Here is a 19,943-nt window from a genome sequence, read left to right on the forward strand (position 1 = left end):
TTGCACTCTGACGTGCTTTCAAACTGCTAGGTTGGCAGAAGGGATCGAATAAAGGGAGCTCACCCTGTCGCGGAGATTCAAGCTGCCAACCTTCTGATCGGCAAGTCCTAGGCTCTGTGGTTTAACCCAGTGTTTCCCAACCGGTGTTCCGTGGCACACTAGTGTGCCGCCGGACGTTGCCTAGTGTGGGAGGGAGGCGGGCGAGTCGGGCTAATCCTCCGACAAGCTCCACCTCCAGACCCATTGCTCAAATCCTTTAACCCAGGAGGGGGGGGGGGAGAAAAAAGAAAGGGTGGAAAAAAAGAAGGGGAAGAGAAAATAATTTTTTTTAAAAAGGAGAGAGGGAAAAAAGCGAGGGATGGAGGAAGGGGAATAAACAGAAGGGGAGGACAATGAAGAGGGGCGGGGCTTGGCAGGCAGCAGATAACTGGGGAGGGGGGCGCGGCTGGCGGCGGCTCAAGGCTGCAGAGATTTCCCGTTCAGGAGCGCGGGAGGCCACGCCGTGGATGGGAATCTCCTCCTCCTCTTCCTCCTCCTCCTCCAGGAGAGAGGGTGGTCCGCCCCACCGAGTCGGGACTGCTCAAGCGTGGGAGCCTATAGTTAGAGCTCAGCTCCTTTTCTTGCCTTCCCCGCCCCCCCACGGAGCACATTTTCCTCGCCCCCCAACCCCCGCATGTAGAATAGAAGCCCTCCAGCCTCCACGGTGCACAAACTCTCCCCTCTGCAACGAAGCGCTTTGTTGCATATCTTTGGTGAGGTTTTTAGGCAGTATTGGTGCACCTTAAATCAGCGCTAATTGCGCCTGGATGCAGTATTTACTTCCGAGTAGGCCCCCTTCTCTCCCCCCCCCCCGGTAGCACCTGACGTTGCTATTCGTATCATCAGGTTTGTTTGTTGATAATTTAATTGTTTTAAAAGCATCATGCTAAAGAGCTCTCTCCCACCCCCAGACCCTTGGGCAAAACAGAAACACACACATACACAAACACAGAGATTGAGCCCTGCAGGTTTTATGAAATGAATGGATTCTGAATGCCTGTTTCAGTGGCTTGTCCGCCTTAGGCTGCTGGGCCAGACACCTGTTACACGGTGCAGTCCGTAAGCTGTGAGCGCTGCTACCTGCCGCCGAGACCACATAACGACAGTCTTGAAAGACCTACATTGGCTCCCAGTACCTTTCCGAGCACAATTCAAAGTGTTGGTGCTGACCTTTAAAGCCCTAAGCGGTTTCGGTCCAGTATACCTGAAGTAGCGTCTCCGCCACCATCGTTCAGCCCAGACACTGAGATCCAGTGCCAAGGGCCTTCTGGTGGTTCCCTCACTGTGAAAAGTGAGGTTACAGGGAACCAGGCAGAGGGCCTTCTCGGTAGTGGCGCCCGCCCTGTGGAATGCCCTCCCATCAGACATCAAAGAGATAACCATTACCTTCTATGCTGTTACTATTTTTTTATTTTTTTTACATAAGTAAAAAGTGACCTTTCCCCATCTGGCATGGTGGTGTGCCTCGAGATTTTTTTCATGAAACAAGTGTGCCTTTGCCCAAAAAAGGTTGGGAAACACTGGTTTAACCCACAGTGCCACCTGCGTCCCTGCTTTAATAGTAGGTATGCTTCTAGACCCCCACTGCCCTGTTGCCACCTTCCCACCTCATGCAAAATGCACAGCTAAGAGCTGAGACTTTCCTGCCTCTTCCACTAAACACCCCCTTTACTCCTGCTGCCACCAGCTATGTTTTATCTGAACACTTTGCCCTTCACAGAATGAGGAGGCATAGCAGCACTATTAATGTATGACCTACAGACCATGTACAGTATTCAGGTTTACTTTATGCAGATAAGAAGTTGCTTTCAGCCTGTTTCTTATTTGTTGCTTTATTGCAGTTAAAACAATGCGCCTCATGCCACCGTTCCTATACTAGTTTAACCAACTCTTTTTGCAAAGCAACACCACGAATCTCACACTCCCATTTTCACAACTATCCATTCCTAACTCCAAACATCAACTCTCTCGACCAAAGACTGAAATTCAGCCGACTCTTAGGCCATCATCACTAAACACAACTCCAGATTCACACTCCTTCTCCCTATCTAACAATACAAAGCAGCTTATACATTACTAAGTATTATGAGACGTTACCTTCATTACTTTACTACATGAATGTACAACTTTACATTGAAACACCAGAATATCACATACACATAATGCGTTTAGATTTGATTTCTGCCTATAGGAACCTGTTCATCTGAAGGAAGAAGTGAACTCTTGAGGGGAAAACTTTCTACCCTCCATACACCTAAATGGTTTCTCCCCTATGAGTCTGTAAACATTTTGTATGTACTTTATTAAACTGAAGCACTTCAGTTTCACATGTGGTGGGGTCGCAAAAAAAAAAAAAAGAATCTTCCGACTGAAGTTCTTTCCACACTCCATACGCCTACATGGTTACTCCCTTGTGTGAGTCCGTTGGTGATTTCTAAGTGTTCCACTACAGATGAAGCTTTTTCCACATTCAATACATTTATATGGTTTCTCTCCTGTGTGAGTCTGTTGATGTTTTCTAAGCGTTCCACTCTCAGTGAAGCTCTTTCCACACTCCATACATTTATATGGGTTCACCCCTGTGTGAATTCGCTGATGCTGTCTCAAATTTCCACTGTGACTGAAGCACTTCCCACACTCCATGCATCTAAATGGTTTCTCCCCTGTATGAGTTCGTTGATGTACAGTAAGGTATCCATTGTCACTGAAGCTCTGCCCACACTCCATACATTTATATGGTTTCTCCCCCGTATGAATTCGTAGATGTGTTGTAAGAGTTCCATTCCGACTGAAGCTCTGCCCACACTCCTCACATTTAAACGGTTTCTCCCCTGTGTGAATTCGTTGATGTACGGTAAGATTTCCGCTTTCGCTGAAGCTCTTTCCACACTCCATACATTTAAATGGTTTTTCCCCTGTATGTTTCCGTACATGTATGGTAAGTTTTCCATTTTCACTGAAGCTCTTCCCACACTCCATACATTTAAATGGTTTCTCCCCTGTGTGAGTCTGTAGATGTGTTGTAAGACCGCCACTGTGACTGAAGCTCTTCCCACATTCCATACATTTAAATGGTTTCTCCCCAGTGTGAGTTCGTTGATGTCTAGTAAGGTGTGAACACTGTCTGAAGCTCTTTCCACACTCAATACATTTAAAGGGTTTCTCCCCTGTGTGATATCGTTGATGTATAGTAAGGTGTGAGCACTGAAGGAAACACTTGCCACACTCCAAACATTTAAATGGTTTCTCCCCGGTATGACTTTGCTGATGCACAGTGAGTCTCGAACTACAAATGAAGCACATTCCACACTCCACACATTTATATGGTTTCTCCCCTGTGTGAGTTCGCTGATGTCTTGTAAGAGTTCCATTCTCACTGAAGCACTTCCCACACTCCATACATTTAAATGGTTTCTCACCTGTGTGAATTCGTTGATGAACGCTAAGATTTCCGCTTTCACTGAAGCTCTTTCCACACTCCATACAGCTAAATGGTTTTTCCCCTGTATGAGATCGTAGATGTATGTTAAGTTTTCCATTTTCACTGAAGTTCTTCCCACACTCCATACATTTAAATGGTTTCTCCCCTGTGTGAGTCTGTAGATGTCTTTTAAGATCTCCACTGTGACTGAAGCTCTTTCCACACTCCATACATTTAAATGGTTTCTCCCCTGTGTGAGTTCGTTGATGTTTAGTAAGGTGTGAACACTGCCTGAAGCTCCTTCCACACTCAATACATTTAAAGGGCTTCTCCCCTTTGTGAATTTGTTGGTGTTTTGTGAGAGATACACTGTGACGGAAGCTCTTTCCACACTCCGTACATTTAAAGGGTTTCTCCCCTGTATGAATTCGTAGATGTGTTGTAAGAGTTCCATTCCGTCTGAAGCACTTTCCACACTCCACACATTTAAATGGTTTCCCCTCTGTGTTAGTTTGTAGATGTGTGCTAAGGTGTTCACTCACACTGAAGTAATTTACAGATGGCTCCTCAAAATTCTGATTGCCTTCTTCATCACCTGGTTTAAAGTGGGAGAGAAAGATAATATTGTTAGGTCTTCAAGGAAGAGAACCAGAGAACTTAAGACACAGCAAGACCAATCAGCACCTTCTCTTCTTTTAACACCTCCAGCATTCCTCTCTCTGCTATGTACCAATTTTTTAGGAAAGGAAAGGAAATCTGAAAATAGTCTCAAGAACCCTTAGTGTCCAGTTCTACCTTCAACTCCCATGTAACACTGAGCACCAAGAGAAACCTTCTATGTTGAGATGAGGCATCTATGGCCCTCCAGATGTGGTTGGACTCTAAGTACCATCAACCCAAGTAAAGATGGCCAATGACCAGGGATGGCGGGAGTTGTAGTGCAGCAACATCTGAAGGGACACACTTTCTCCATCTTCCTCCTCCTGTGAAAATGCTATGACTCTGTATTCAGTTTTCTCCTTCCTCCCTGATCTGTAATATCTCACTGATACATTCCACCCAACTGTTCACATCACCTAAACCTGCACCAGGATGCTGGAGAAGATGGGCCCTAGTTCTGATCCAAAAAGGCTCTATTTATATCCCTACACACTGAAAGGAGACATAGAAAATTACAGTCTCACAGCAAAACAGTGGAAGTATGTACCTCTGAACTGGTCCAGGACAGCATCCCTATAATTTTCTGTTCCAAGCGAGGTGTGCTCAGACTTGAGTATCAAAGTCTCTGCTATGTGGACTAAGTAAAACGTAAGTGCTGTATTAGTAGTAGTAGTAGTAGTAGTAGTAGTAATAATAATAATAATAATAATAATAATAATAATAATAATAAAACAACTTTTATTTAATAATAATAATAATAATAAAACAACTTTTATTTGTATCCCGCCCTCCCTGGCTGAGACTTGGCTCAGGGTGGCTAACATCAAATATGTAACATTGATATAAAATCAAACAATAATTATATTACGTCCAAAAAACAGGTTGGAATCAAAATAATTTCTAATTAGATGGCTTTCCATAGGGTTAGCGTTGGGAACAGTAAATGCTCATCAGGCCCAACTATGTACGCTGATCTTATATGGGCCTGTGAGAATGCTGGGAGGCCTTTTTTGTACTAGTTCTTATACAAAAAGAGGAGAGTCAGGCTGAGCCATGATCAAAGGCCTGGCGGAACAACTCTGTCTAACAGGCCCTGCAGAAAGATGTCAAATCTCGCAGGGCCCAAATCTCCTGTGGCATAGCGTTCCACCAGACTGGGGCCAAGGCCGAAAAGGTCCTGGCCAGCCTAATCTCCCTGAGGCACGGGATCTCCAGGATGTTATTATTTGCAAACTGTAAGGTCCTCTGTAGGGCATACCAGGAGCGGTGGTCCCAAAGGTAAGAGGGTCCTAGGCTGTATAGGGCTTTAAAGGTTAAAACCAGCACCATAAACATGATCCTGTACTCCACCAGGAGCCAGTGCAGCTGTTATAGCACTGGATGAATGTGATCCCGTGGCAAGGACCCCATAAGGAGTCTTGTCACGGCATTCTGGATCTGCTGGAGTTTTGGGGTCAGCTTCAAGGGCAGTCCCACGTAAAGCGAGTTACAATAATCAAGCCTGGAGGTGACTGTCGCTTGGATCACAGTGGCTAAATCAGGGCGAGAGAGGTAAGGAGCCAACTGCTTAGCTTGGCGGAGATGGAAAAATGCCGCCTTTGCTGTGGCTGCAACCTGTGCTTCCATAGAAAAGGAGGCGTCAAGGATTACACCCAAACTCTTGACAGAAGGCGTTGGCACTAATTGCGCCCCCACAAGAGATGGGAGTTTGTGGTAATACAGTGGTACAACTGGTTATGAACTTCGTTCCAGAGGTCCGTTCTCAACTCAAAACAGTTCTTAACCTGAGGCACAGTTTCGCTAATGGGGCGATTCCACTCACATCCTGGTGCAAAGTTTGCAACCAGGAACACCTACTTCCGGGTTAGCGGAGCACGTAACCCGAAGCTTTCACAAGAAGGACTGTTTGTAACCACAGATATTACTTTATATGACTCTAAAAATATACAAAAATATTAATCTTTTGAAGCAAAGACAATAAAGTATCTGCTGGCCCATTAAAAGCTAATAAATGAAACCTCATGCCACCATTATTAACCTGTGAGTCTCTTTGTAGAGTTTCCCTTTTTAGGTATTTTTGGGGAATTCATACCACAATATCAGCTTATGAAGAGTTACCTACTGACAAAAGTACAGCGTTGCTATAAACTACAATCTTCAACATCAACTTCGGACAACAAAAAAAGAGGCTTCAAGATACTCTCAAGGCAAATCTAAAAAAATGAAGCATAGGCATAGAAAACACTGGCCTGCAAGAGTGACAAGTGGAAAACTGCCTTTACCAAAGGCTTCATGGACTTTGAAGAAACACAAGCTCAGGCCAAAAGGAAGAAACAAGCTAAGAGGAAAGCATGTTTGGCAAAACTTCACTGTGATTAACTCCCGCCCGGAAACCTATGTCCCCACTGTGGAAGGATGTATGGATCCAGAATTGGACTCCACAGTCACTTACGGACACACCATTAAGACCGTGTTCATGGAAGACTTGACTACAAGGATTCGCCAAAGAAGAAGACATGACATGAATAAATGGCTCAAATAACAGTTTCACACTTCCAACGTCTAACGGCCAAGAGGAATAAAAATGTACCCTCACCTAGAAAGGCTGCCATCTCATAATTCTCCTCCATGACTTCCTTGTACAGAGCTCTTTGGCCTGGATCCAGCAGAACCCACTCCTCCTCCGTGAAAAACACAGCCACCTCCAAAAAGGTCAAGAGGGCCTGAAAGAAGAGGAAGAAGAAGAGGAAGAAGACAGAGTTTCTCTTAGATCCCCATCATCCCCACTCAACACAGAGGGAGGCTGGGTGGTCCCATCTGTGCCTCTTCCCTTCTACTGATTTCCCATTGCTCTTTCCCTACCTTAGGAAGCTGCCTGGCTCCTCTTTCCACTCCACCTCTGAGAAGAGGCCGTTCAGAGGGGGTCTCAGAGGCCATTGCGTTGCCAGTGGAAATGACAGAGGAGGAGGAGGAGGCGTAAACTGGGCCACTTCTGGGACTCTCTCAGCTGTTGCCACGATGCACTTCAATGCAGGGAGCAGGTCTTTAAGGACAAAAATGCAGAAATTATTATTATTATTATTATTATTATTATTATTATTATTACATAATTGAATTTATATTCCACCCTATACCCGGATGTCTCAGTGGTTCATAGAAAGGTGGGAGACATTTACACAGATAGCATACCTTTTACAAATTACAAATACCAGTACTAATAAATCAATACTCATAAATTCTAATTACAAATGCAAAATCCAAACATATTATGAAACATATATGAAATAGTTGTTGTTGTTGTTGTTGTTTAGTTGTTGAGTCGTGTCCAACTCTTCGTGACCCCATAGACCAGAGCACACCAGAACACTGTCCAACCATCTCGTCCTGTCGTCCCCTTCTCCTTGTGCCCTCCATCTTTCCCAACATCAGGGTCTTTTCCAGGGAGTCTTCTCTTCTCAGGAGGTGGCCAAAGTCTTGGAGCCTCAGCTTCAGGATCTGTCCTTCCAGTGAGCACTCAGGGCTGATTTCCTTAAGAATGGATAGGTTTGATCTTCTTGCAGTCCATGGGACTCTCAAGAGTCTCCTCCAGCACCAGAATTCAAAAGCATCAATTCTTCGGTGATCAGCCTTCTTGATGGTCCAGCTCTCACTTCCATACATCACTACTGGGAAAACCAGAGCTTTAACTATACGGAACTTTGTTGGCAAGGTGATGTCTCTGCTTTTTAAGATGCTGTCTAGGTTTGTCATTGCTTTTCTCCCAAGAAGCAGGCGTCTTTTAATTTTGTGACTGCTGTCACCATCTGCAGTGATCATGGAGCCCAAGAAAGTAAAATCTCTCACTGCCTCCATTTCTACCCCTTCTATTTGCCAAGCAGGAGGGAAAGTGATGAGGTGCTTTTTCATGCTTCAGGAAATGGAAAATGTTCCTCTTCCCTCCAGTTTTGGGACACAAAAGCAGCACAGCAACCCCCCACCCCAACATGGGAAACCCAACAAGGCTCTTTCCTTTGTGCCAAAGCAACCTCAGCTTTGGCCAGACTAGGATTTCTGAAAGGGGAGCTGGGGGGCCTCCCCCTTCCCAAGAAGCAAATTCTTGTTTTCTTTTGCTTCCTTCTCACATCAGCCTCTTTCTTACTCAGGAAGCTCCGGAAGCCAATGTCAAGGGAATGTCAAGGGAACTGTCCATCTCTCACCCCCCACCCAATTCGAAATCTCCCCCCTCTCCCCCAATCCAGAGGCGACTCTGTTCTCCAGCTGCTTCCACTTCCTCTCCCCTGCTTGCCCTCCCGATCTCCGCCCCACTGAGGCAGGGGCTTCAGCAGCAGATTTCGGGGGGGGGGGCAGATCAGGGTCCTGGAGGAGCTCAGCCCCCCGCCCCCGCCCAGACCGGCCCCCTGACGAAGGCAGAGCCTGGGGGGAGCGATGGGGGGGGCAGCAGTGAGAAGGGAGATGGAAGCTGTTAAGCAGAGAGGAGCATCACTAGGTGGAATGGGGCTGCCCCCCCTTTGAACGGAGGACTGACTTTTGAGTCAATATGAACAGGTTGGGGCTGCAAATCCCTTTATAGTTAGGGCGCACTGGGGGGGGGCACCCTTTTGTGGTTCGTCTCAAGTGCCTTCGCTGCGCTTCGAAAAGGATCTTGCAATGCAATCCCTGTGGGGAGGACCTCACTTTGCAACAGGATGGCCTGCATCCAGCCCCCCCCCAATTATTCCCACAGGGAAAGAGCGGAGCCCCTCCCTGCTTTCTTTGCACACACCCCCTCAATCCTCCCGCCTCCTTTCCCAGCTGCCCGCTTTGTAGATTCAAGGAGAGGGAAAGCAAATCCTTCTTCCCCCCCCTCCCCAAATAACCCCCCAATATGCGGCACCTCTTTCTCCTCTTCTCCAAGTCCGCTTCTCTTCTGCCAATGAGGATGGAGACCCCTCCCCTCCAAATAGCCTCCCCCCGCCACAGAAAATAACTTCCTGCCTCTCTAGGAAGCGGAGCTCAATGACCCAGAGGGAGGGGAGGGGCAGGAGATCCCCCTCCCCCTCCCTGCAAACAAAAATTCCCTTCCCAGCCGGCAAGCTCTATATTCCCGTGTATTTAGTGAGAAATTCATGGGTTCAATTCCCCGCAGAGGCAGCGAAAGACAACACCCCCCCCCCCAATTTTTGAAAAGCCTCCTCCTGGAAAGGGGTTTAGAGCAGTAACGGAAGACAACCCTAAAAGGTGGTCCTCCCTGGATGGTTAAATCCATTCAAAGGCGACTAGCATCTCACTTTCAGGCCGAGGGAGACGGCGTTTGTCCGGTTTCCAGGTCATGTGGCCAGCAGGACTGAACCGCTTGTGGTGCAATGGAGCACCATGACGAAAGCCAGAGCGCAGGGAAATGCCGTTTCCCTTCCTGCTGCAGTGGAACCTGTTTATCTACTTGCACTGGTGTGCTTTCGAACTGCTAGGTTGGCAGGAGCTGGGACGGAGCTCACCCCGTTGTGGGGATTCAAACCGCCGACGTTCCAATTGGCTAGCCCAAGAGGCTCAGTGGTTTAGACCACAGTGCCACCCGTGTCAATACAATGCGTACCTTTTTTAAAAAGGGGGAGCTGATGGAGAAAGTTAGACTGTTACTGGGGGGGGGATACAACTCAGTGATAGAGTCGTTGCTTTGCATGCAGAGGTCTCAGATTCCTATTTTCACGTTTGGTGGGGGTGTATGGCTTCTGGGGAAAAGTTTTTTATCTGACCTCCAAAATCTCTAAACAATCTATCCGTCCTTATTCAGCACTTGTCTTATTATGACTAGATTTGACCCCAAATCTTATGCTTCAGTCTAAATAATTTATTTCATTTCTGTTCACAGCCACTAGAGTTATTGCCCAACAATGAAAGGAAACCTCTAAAATAACAATAGAGGCTTGGATCAATAACCTTTGGACCATTGCTCTATCGGAACACCACACATACCGCCTAATCAAAAGCATCTCCAAAAAAGATACCTTTTGACACAATCCGATCTCCCTTTATTGAAGAACAGGGTATTTTAATGCCATCATCATCTCGGAGGTATTTGTGGAGATTATAATGATTGGAAATGTCTAGCCAAGCATATCAGTAGTTCGGCTCCTATTGAGGGTGTTGGGGGAGCCAACATGACCGTGATGTGGAACTGAGGACTGGAGTGGTCATTCTGTGATATTATGGCAGTGGACAAAGCTGTATTTACTTTGAATAAATGAATGTTGTTGTATTAATAAAGGCCTCGAATTCAATGCTTTGCATTCAGGAGGTCCCAGGTGCAATCCTGGCAGGCAGAGAGACCCTGTTGGCATCCGTCTGTCTTGGGGGCGATGGAGGAGGGGGCCTTTGGGGGTGAAGTCCAACTGTGGGCAGCTTGCAGACCTGCTGTGGCTGCTTCATGTCAGGGGCAAATGCTCAATGCCGGCAGAGGGAGGAGCAGCTCCGTATGAACTCTGCTTTCAGCCTCCTATACTGCCAGCTCTTTCTACAGATTTCTGAAACATGGGCCAATAGTAATAGCAACAATAATAATTTATTATTTATACCCTCTGGGGTATAAATATTATTTATGCCACTCTGGACAGCTCCCAACAGAATATTAAAAACATGATAAAACATGAAACATCAAAAACGTGGGAACAGAGATCCCTCTCTCCACAGGGAGATGACTCTCCTAAAACCACTGACAATGCCCACATTTCCCTGTGCCACCTTCCCTCGCCATGTTGGTTGTTCCCCTCAGCACCTCCTTTATTCCAGCTGCCACCAGGGATTTTATCCACTTTGTCGTTAACGTAGCCATGAATGAGAAGCTATTGCAAAACAATCAATTCATAAAATATAAACAACATAGGACAGTTTAAAGCTTACTTTGTGCACAATAAGACAACCGTTCCAGTCTTTCTGTGTTTTCATTGTTCCTTTCTTGCAGTTATAAAAATGGGCTTTATGGTGCTGTTCCTATAACAGGGAGTTGGACTTGACCCTTAGAGTCCCTTTCAACTCTACAGTTCTAGGATTCCAGAGCCAATCCTGCTTCCTAAACACCACTGTTGTCGGGGACATAGCCGCCCAGAACGGTGCTGAGAAGTCTGAATGGGACAAAGAGCCAGACGAGGAAAGGATGGCTTTTTCTCCTTCTCAGCTACGAATGATCACAGAAGAAGTATCTGTCTTTGTAACATCTGGGTGACATTTTAAAAAATGTAAGTAAAATATTTAATATAATTATAATATTTATATATAGTATTATTGTAGCAAGTGGGGGTAATAGGGAACTGTAGAGTCATACCTCGGGTTGAAGTAGCTTCAGGAGAAGTATTTTCGGGTTGCGCGCTGCAGCAACCTGGAAGTAACGGAGCGCATTACTTCCAGGTTTTGCCGCTTGCGCATACGGTAAAAATGACGTCATGTGCAGAAGCAGCGAATCGTGACCCTCACAGACGCAGGTTGCGTTCGCTTCTGAATGCAAGTAATAATATAAGCCTACTAATAAAGATGAATATTTTTCATCATAGGCACCTACACAACACAAAACACTGTTCCTGTATGTTGGTTTTATTTTTTATCTTATATTTTGGAAATGTACATCCAGGTTTTTTCCTTCAAATTTTTTTGGGGGCCCCAAGAGAGTGAGGCCCTAAGCTATAGCTTGTTTAGCTTATACGTAAATCCGTCACTGTCTGTGAGATCGTTGATGTTTACTAAGAGTTACACTCTTACTGAAGCAGCTTCCACAATCCATACATTTAAATGGTTTCTCTCTTCTGTGAGTTCGTTGATGTGTTGTAAGAGCTCCACTCTCACTGAAACTCTTCCCGTGATCAATATATTTAAATGGTTCATTCATGTACAGTAAGTACAGTGGTACCTCGGGTTACAGGTGCTTCAGGTTACAGACGGGTTAAGAACTTTACTTCAGGATGAGAACAGAAATCGTGGGGTGGCAGCGGGAGGCCCCATTAGCTAAAGTGGTACCTCAGGTTAAGAACAGACCTCCAAAACGAATTAAGTTCTTAACCTGAGGTACCACTGTATTCCACTGTGACTGAAGCTCTATGCACACACTACAGGTTTCTCTCATGTGAGTTTGTAGATGTATGGGCAAATTTGAAGGTTCACTGAAACTCTTTCCACACGCCAAACATTTATACGGTTACCCCCATGTATGTGTTTGTGGATGTCTTGTAAGCTGCCTACCTTCACTGAAACCCTTTCCACAATCCATACATTTAAATGGTTTTTCCGGTGTGACTATGTTGGTGCACAGTAAGTTTCCAACTACAAATAAAGCTCTTTCCACACTCCAAACATTTAAATGGTTTCTCCCCTGTATGAGATCGTTTATGTCTTGTAAGAGCTCCACTCTGACTGAAGCACTTCCCACAATACAAACATTTATATGGTTTCTCCCCTGTGTGAGTTCGTTGATGTTTTCTAAGAGCTCCACTCTCAATGAAACCCTTCCCACACTCCATACATTTAAATGGTTTCTCACCCGTATGAGTTCGTTCATGTACAGTAAGTATTCCATTGTAACTGAAGCTCTGTCCACACACCATACATCTAAAGGGTTTCTCTCCTGTGTGAGTTCGTAGATGCGTTGTAAGAGCTCCACACTGAATGAAACCCTTCCCACACTCCATACATTTATATGGTTTCTCCCCTATATGAGTTCGTTGATGTATTGTCAGTTTTGCACCTTCACTGAAACCCTTCCCACAATCCTTACATTTAAATGGTTTCTCCCCGGTGTGACTCTGTTGGTGCTCGGTGAGTTTCCAACTACAGATGAAGCTCTTTCCACACTCCATACATTTAAATGGTTTCTCCCCTGTGTGAGTTCGTTGATGTACAGTAAGTTTTCCATTTTCACTGAAGCTCTTTCCGCACTCCATACATTTAAATGGTTTCTCCCCTGTATGAGTTCGTTGATGTTTTGTGAGAGCTCCTCTCTCAATGAAACCCTTCCCACAATCCATACATTTAAATGGTTTCTCCCCTGTGTGAGTTCGTTGATGTTTTGCAAGAGATCCATTCTCACTGAAGCTCTTCCCACACTCCAAACATTTAAATGGTTTCTCCCCTGTGTGAGTTCGTTGATGTCTTGAAAGAGTTCCATTCTTCCTGAAGCTCTTTCCACACTCCATACATCTAAATTGTTTCTCCTTTGTGTGAATTCCTTGATGTATGGTAAGTATTCCAATTTCACTGAAACTCTTCCCACACTCCATACATTTAAAGAGTTTCTCCCCAGTGTTAGTTTGTAGATGTGTGCTAAGGTGTTCACTCACACTGAAGTACTTTACAGATGGCCCCTCAAGATTCTGATTGCCTTCTCCATCACCTGGTTTAAAGTGGGAGAGAAAGATAACATTGTTAGGTATTCAAGGAAGAAAACCAGAGAAGTTAAAACAAAACAAGACCAATCAGACCTTCTCTTCTTTTAACACCTCCAGTATTCTTCCCACTCCTATGTACCAAATTTATACGAAAGGAAAGGAAATCTGAAAATAGTCTCAAGAACCCTTAGTATCCAGTTCTACCTTCAACTCCCATTAACACTGAAAACCAAGAGAAACTTTCTGTGCTGAGGTGAGGCATCTATGGCCCTCCAGATGTGGTTGAACTCTAAGTACCATCGACCCAAGCAAAGACCAGGGATGATGGGAGTTGCAGCCAATGACCAGGGATGATGGGAGTTGTAGCCAATGACCAGGGATGGCGGGAGGTGTGGTGCAGCCACATCTGAAGGGACACACTTTCCCCCTCCTGTGAAAATGCTGCACCTCTGTATTCAGTTTTCTGCTTCCTCCTTGATCTGTAATTTATTCCTGATACAGTCCAACCCACTGTACACATCACCTAAACCTGCACCAGGATGCTGGAGAAGATGGGCCCTCGTTCTGATCCAAAAGGGCTCTTTTTATATTCCTACACACTGAAAGGAGACATACAAAGGTACAGCTTCACAGCAAAGTGGAAGTATGTACCTCTCAATTTGTCCGGGACAACATCCCTGTATTTTTCTGTTCCAAGCGAGGAGATGAGCTCAGACTTGAGTATCAGAGTCTCTGCTATGTGGAATAAGGAAAACAGAAGTGCTGTTTATATATATGTGACTGTAAAAATATACAAAAGTATTAATCTTTTGAAGCAAAGACAGCAATGTATTTGGTGGACCATTAAAAGTTAATAAATGATGTGGACCAGGAAACCTCATGCCACCATTATTAACCTTTCAGTCTCTTTCTATATTTTACATAGGATTTTTTTTTGGGGGGTGAGGGTTTCATACCACAATATCAGTTTATGAAGAGTTACCTACTGACAAAAGTACAGCATTGCTATAAACTACAATCTTCAACATCAACTTCATTGGACTTGTCATGTTGTTCAGATGCCTGATTATCGTCTTCCAAAGCAACTATTCTATTCCCAACTTAAGAACGGAAAGAATATCAATGATTAAAATGACAGTACTTCCCCAAATCCTCTTTGCCTTTCAGACAATTCCAACAATTATTGGGACAAAATGTTTTAAAGATTGGCAGAGGGGCCTGGCCAATTTTATTTGGCAGGGCAGAAAAGCAAGAATGAAATTTTAATTGTTGATGGAACCCAGAGAAAGAGGAGGGTTCGTGGTCCCGGACCTCAGAATATACTTTGAGGCTGCATGCTGGACTTGGCTGAAAGACTGGATGTTGCTTAGGAATACCAAAGTATTGGATTTAGAGGGCTGGGACAAGGTTTTCAGGTGGCATGGCTACTTATGTCATGATAAAATAAAAGCACAGAAAGGCTTCATGAACCACCTAGTGAGGAAGGCCTTATTCAAAGTTTTGGAGAGGAATAAATCCAAAGTTATAACAAAAAACCCTTGGTGGATATCGCCTATAGAGTCAACTGCCATTCAAAAGAATAACATGAACAGTAACTGACCAACTAACATAGACTTGGTGGATGAAACTGAAAAGGTCTGAAGAACTCAAACAACTAGGGATAAATTGGCTAGAATATTACCAGCTTAGGGCGACCTTCGAAAAAGATAAGATGTTAAAAGGGTTTGATAATAAAGCATCGATCTTAGAGAAGGAGGTTTTACAGAACAACCAAAAGACTCTCTCCAGAATGTACATGCTGTTACAGAATACTCAAATAGAAACAGAGGAAAATGGAAAGGCCATAACAAGATGGGACGACTTAGGTTATGTAATTGAATATAAAGAGTGGAAAAAACTGAGGACAAAAAATATTAATTTTAAAGCAGATTGGAACCTTCTACCATATGAAATCGGCCCTGAGTGCTCACTGGACAGATCCTGAAGCTCAGACTCCAATACTTTGGCCACCTTATGAGAAAACTCCTGGAAAAGACCCTAATGGTGGGAAAGATTGAGGGCACAAGGAGAAGGGGACGACAGAGGATGAGATGGTTGGACAGTGTTCTCAAAGCTACCAGCATAAGTTTGACCAAACTGCGGGAGGCAGTGGAAGACAGGAGTGCCTGGCGTGCTCTGGTCCATGGGGTCACAAAGAGTCGGACACGACTAAATGACTAAACAACAAAACCATATGTGGTAGACATGTCCAGAGATCAGAAAGCTCTGGGACATGATCCATGAAGAAATAAAAAAGTTACTAAGAACTTCACATAGCAAAAGATCAGAAGCATACCGTTTGGGAATATTGAATAGTGAAATTTCTAGAGAAAATACTAAATTCTTCCTGTACATGACATCTGCGGCGAGAATCCTGGTGGCTAAGTACTGGAAGGGTAACCAGGTACCGACTAAAGGGGAATGGTTATGCCAAACTGACAGATATAATAAGACTAAAGCCAATGAATACAGTCAAGAAGGAATGGAAGTGCTTGAATGATTATTTAGAAAGACAATGTTCTAATATAAAAATCTGGCTGTGTCTAGAATGACCTTGTGAATGGAAAAGGGGAAACACACACACACACACACACACACCCCTATATATTAAGGTGAAAATAATAATGAAATGCGGATAAAATAAGAAATGTTAAGGAAGTGTGAGAGTGATGGAAGTCTATTACCACTATTATTTTGTAAAATAGTGTTTATTGAATTGAAATATTATATTTTTCTCTATTATTTTACTGTACTTTTCTTCACATTTTTTCTTCTTTTTTTCTCTTTTCTTTTTAAAAGTTTATTCTTTATGTATGGCTTGGTATTGATGTATTTACTTTGCAATAATTTTTTGTTATAAAAATAATGAAAAGAAAAGAAAAAAGAATGGAAAGTGAAATACTGGTAGACGACTAAAGAGGTTTAAAGACGCTTTCAAAGCAAATATATAAAAATGAAGTATAAGCACAGAAAATTTGGCTCCAATTGGAGAATAGCCTTTACCAAAGGCGTCATGGACTTTGAAGAAGCACAAACTCAGTACAAAAGGGAGAAGCAAGCTAAGAGGAAAGTACATTTGGCAAACCCTCACTGTGATTAACTCCCGCACAGAAATCAATGTTCCCAATGTAGGAGGATGTGTGGATCCAGAATTGAACTCAACAGTCACTTACGAACACACCATTAAGACCGTGTTCATGGATGACAACCTTACTCGGCTACAAGGGGTCTCCGAAGTAGAAGACACAGCATGAATAAATGGTTCAAACAGCAGATTCACACCTCCAATGTCTAGCAGCCAAGAGGAATAAAAACGTGCCCTCACCTAGAGAGGCCACCATCTCATAATTCTCCTCCATGACTTCCTTGTGCAGAGCTCGTTGGCCAGGATCCAGCAAAGCCCACTCCTCCTCTGTGAAAAACACAGCCACCTCCTCAAAGGTCAAGAGGGCCTGGAAGAAGAAGAGGAAGAAGACAGAGCTTCTCTTAGATCCCCACCAACCCCACTCAACACAGAGGGAGGCTGGGTGGTCCCATCTGTGCCTCTTCCCTCCTCCCTGCTCCCATTGCTCTTTCCCTACCTGAGGAAGCTGCCTGGCTCCTCTTTCCACTCCACCTCTGAGAAGAGACAGTGCAAGCGATGGTGCCTCTAAGGCCATTGTGCTGTCTTTGGAAGAGACAGAGGACAAGGAGGTGAAACTGGGCCACTTCCAGGACTCTGATGTTGCCACAATGAACTTCAAAGCAGGGAGCAGCTCTTTTAGGAGAAAAATGCCAAAATTATTATTATTATTAATATTATTATTGATTGAATTTCTATACCACCCTATACCCGGAGGTCTGAGAGCAGTTCATAGAAAGGCGGATTTATTTAGAGTGGGAGACATTTACACAGAGAGCGTACGTTTTACAAATACTGTACAAATACCAATAATAATAAATTAATACTCCCAAATTCTAATTATGAAAGCTCTGAAACACTTGAGATTATCACAACAGAAACGATTGACTTTTGGTTTAAGTATTTGTGTATCTGACTCTCTCTCCCCTCCCGCCCAGACCGGCTCCCTGAAGGAGGAGGCCAAGGGAGGGGGGTGTTCCAGGCTGAGTGTGCAGAAATACACAAAAATGGGTTAGGAGGCTGGGTCTAAAATGGGGGGGGGGGTGTCACCTGGTGACTTTCAATGCATAGGTGCCAGATCCCTGGGTCCCTGAGCACCCACCCAATTCCCCATGAAAGGGCCAGGGACCCACAAATTTCGGTGCCAGGGCCATGCATACTGAATGGCACCCACAGCCCCCGGGACCCACGGTCGTGGGGTGAAACTGGCACAACTGGTTCCGTGACTCAGTCAGGTTGCATGGGGGGTGGGGTGGGGGGAGAACCCTTCTCTGGTTCGTCTCGGGAAGCAAAATGTCTCTCCCCCCCCCCCGGAGTCTGGCTGATCTCTCCGCTTCCAAGAGGATCTTGCAATGCAAACCTTGTTTGGGGGAGAGGACCCCCCCCCGCCTTGCTCAGATTGCTTCTCCTGATTCCCAGGGGGAAAGGGGGGGCAGCCGTTCCTTGCTTTAATGCCCCCCTCACCTTCCCCCCTCCTGCCCTGTTTGTAGATTCATGGGGAGGAAATGCAAATTCTTCTCCCTCCCTGCACCCCATGTCACCCCCCCCCAAAAAATTGCACCTTTTTCCTCCTCCTTTGCAGGCCTCCTTCTCTTCCGGGGATGTGCATGGAGACCCCACCCCTCCAACATTAACTCTACCCCCCCCGCCACTTCCTGCCTCTCTAGGAAGCCAGTTCATTGACCCAAGGGGAGGGGCAGGAGATTGCCCCCCCTCCCCCTGGAAGCAGAGTCCTAGGAATGTAGTGGGAAGGACGCCCCCCCCCCAATGGAGCCCAGTGTCCCTCAGCCTTTTTCCGACCATGGCCCCCTCCCGACATTCTTTTCTTCCTTGCCCCCCCCCCTTCTGCCGGTAGAAAGGTAGCTATTTAAATGTTTTGCTTGTCAATTTATAGTTTTTATTTATAAATCCAATGCGAAGTACGGGACACTTCTCTGCTTTCTTTTCTTCACTTCTCACTTCCCTCTGTGGCCCCCCCCCGAGTCTCCTGCTGTGCCCCCCCCCCATTTACACGATCTTCACCTGTGACCCCCTTGGAATATCCATCTCCCCCCCCCGCCCCCTTTAGAAACGCTCTTCTAGTCTTTTAACTGTTGTTGTTGTTGTTGTTCAGTCGTGTCCGACTCTTCGTGACTCCCTGGACCAGAGCACGCCAGGAACTCCTGTCTTCCACTGCCTCCCGCAGTTTGGCCAAACTCATGCTGGTAGCTTCGAGAACACTGTCCCACCATCTCGTCCTCTGTCGTCCCCTTCTCCTTGTGCCCTCCATCTTTCCCAACATCGGGGTCTTTTCCAAGGAGTCTTCTCTTCTCATGAGGTGGCCAAAGTATTGGAGCCTCAGCTTCAGGATCTGTCCTTCCAGTCAGCACTCAGGGCTGATTTCCTTAAGAATGGAGAGGTTTGATCTTCTTGCAGTCCATGGGACTCTCAAGAGTCTCCTCCAACACCATAATTCAAAAGCATCCATTCTTTGGCGATCAGCCTTCTTTATGGTCCAGCTCTCACTTCCATACATCACTACTGGGAAAACCATGGCTTTTACTATACGGACCTTTGTTGACAAGGTGATGTCTCTGCTTTTTAAGATGCTGTCTAGGTTTGCCATCGCCTTTCTCCCAAGGAGCAGGCGTCTTTTAATTTCGTGGCTGCTGTCACCATCTGCACTGATCATGGAGCCCAAGAAAGTAAAATCTCTCACTGCCTCCATTTCTTCCCCATCTATTTGCCAGGAGGTGATGGGCCATATTTTGCGCTCTCCTCTTTCACCCTCATTAAAAGGTTCTTTAATTCCTCTTCACTTTCTGCCATCAAGGTTGTGTCATCTGCATATCTGAGGTTGTTGATATTTCTTCCGGCAATCTTAATTCCGGCTTGGGATTCATCCAGCCCAGCCTTGGGATTCATCCAGCTCAGCCTTTCTTTTAACTACCTGGGAGTAAACCCCATTGGGACTGACCTCTGAGTTAAACTCTTGTGCAATCCTAAGGATTTTTACTCAGAAGTCATTCCCACTGAGCTCCATAGAAACAGGTTTTCCCAATTGGCCAACCTGTTTTTCAAAAGCGAAGTCATGGACCCCCACTTTTGATATTTTGCCTGTCTCTTCCATAGTTTCTGTTGTGTGAATGGTGCTGCGGACCCCCTGGGGGGGGAAGGTTCCCTGGAGTGGGCAAACTACCTATTGGGAAAAGCTGCTTTAGCGCTCTGATTTCAGGAGCCGGACCGAACCTTTCCCCACATTGTACACCCCTGTATGGTTTCTCCCATGGGTGTCACACACCTGCTTAATTTGAGATGCTCCCACACTCCCCTGTGC

At 45.3% G+C, this 19,943-nt stretch overlaps 3 protein-coding genes across 9 annotated transcripts in view; all 3 read right to left on the reverse strand.

Moving 5' to 3' along the window:
* Positions 1-9,101, reverse strand: part of LOC310701156 (uncharacterized protein) — a 61,050-nt gene extending 51,949 nt beyond the window's left edge. For 2 of the 3 annotated variants that reach the window (XM_083491544.1, XM_083491542.1), the window contains exons 1-2: positions 8,994-9,101; positions 6,983-7,163 (exon numbers count right to left, since the gene is read on the reverse strand). In XM_083491544.1, the coding sequence (XP_083347670.1) occupies positions 6,983-7,057 (75 nt within the window). In that variant the 5' untranslated portion in view covers positions 7,058-7,163; positions 8,994-9,101. The remainder of the gene's footprint in view (positions 1-6,982; positions 7,164-8,993) is intronic. The other variant, XM_083491543.1, reaches the window with a different exon arrangement.
* LOC310701187 (uncharacterized protein) overlaps positions 1-19,943 on the reverse strand; it is a 267,686-nt gene that overhangs the window by 77,047 nt on the left and 170,696 nt on the right. The gene's annotated exons all lie outside the window — the stretch shown is intronic.
* LOC310701382 (uncharacterized protein) lies at positions 1,856-18,250 on the reverse strand. 5 transcript variants are annotated; one of them, XM_083492164.1, is made up of 5 exons: positions 18,189-18,250; positions 17,088-17,263; positions 6,717-6,843; positions 4,668-4,757; positions 1,856-4,055 (listed from the first exon to the last, which is right to left on the reverse strand). In XM_083492164.1, the coding sequence occupies exons 2-5, from the start codon at positions 17,163-17,165 to the stop codon at positions 2,443-2,445; spliced, it is 1,908 nt and encodes a 635-aa protein (XP_083348290.1). In that variant the 5' UTR covers positions 17,166-17,263; positions 18,189-18,250; the 3' UTR covers positions 1,856-2,442. The 5 variants fall into 5 exon arrangements, with proteins under 5 accessions (XP_083348290.1, XP_083348292.1, XP_083348291.1 ...); XM_083492166.1 differs by lacking the exons at positions 4,668-4,757; positions 6,717-6,843 and adding exons at positions 14,119-14,199; positions 16,832-16,958; XM_083492165.1 differs by lacking the exons at positions 4,668-4,757; positions 6,717-6,843 and adding exons at positions 14,119-14,202; positions 16,832-16,958.

Source organism: Podarcis liolepis, assembly GCF_965112155.1.
Source record: "Podarcis liolepis genome assembly, chromosome: 2".
Classification (NCBI taxonomy): domain Eukaryota; kingdom Metazoa; phylum Chordata; class Lepidosauria; order Squamata; family Lacertidae; genus Podarcis; species Podarcis liolepis.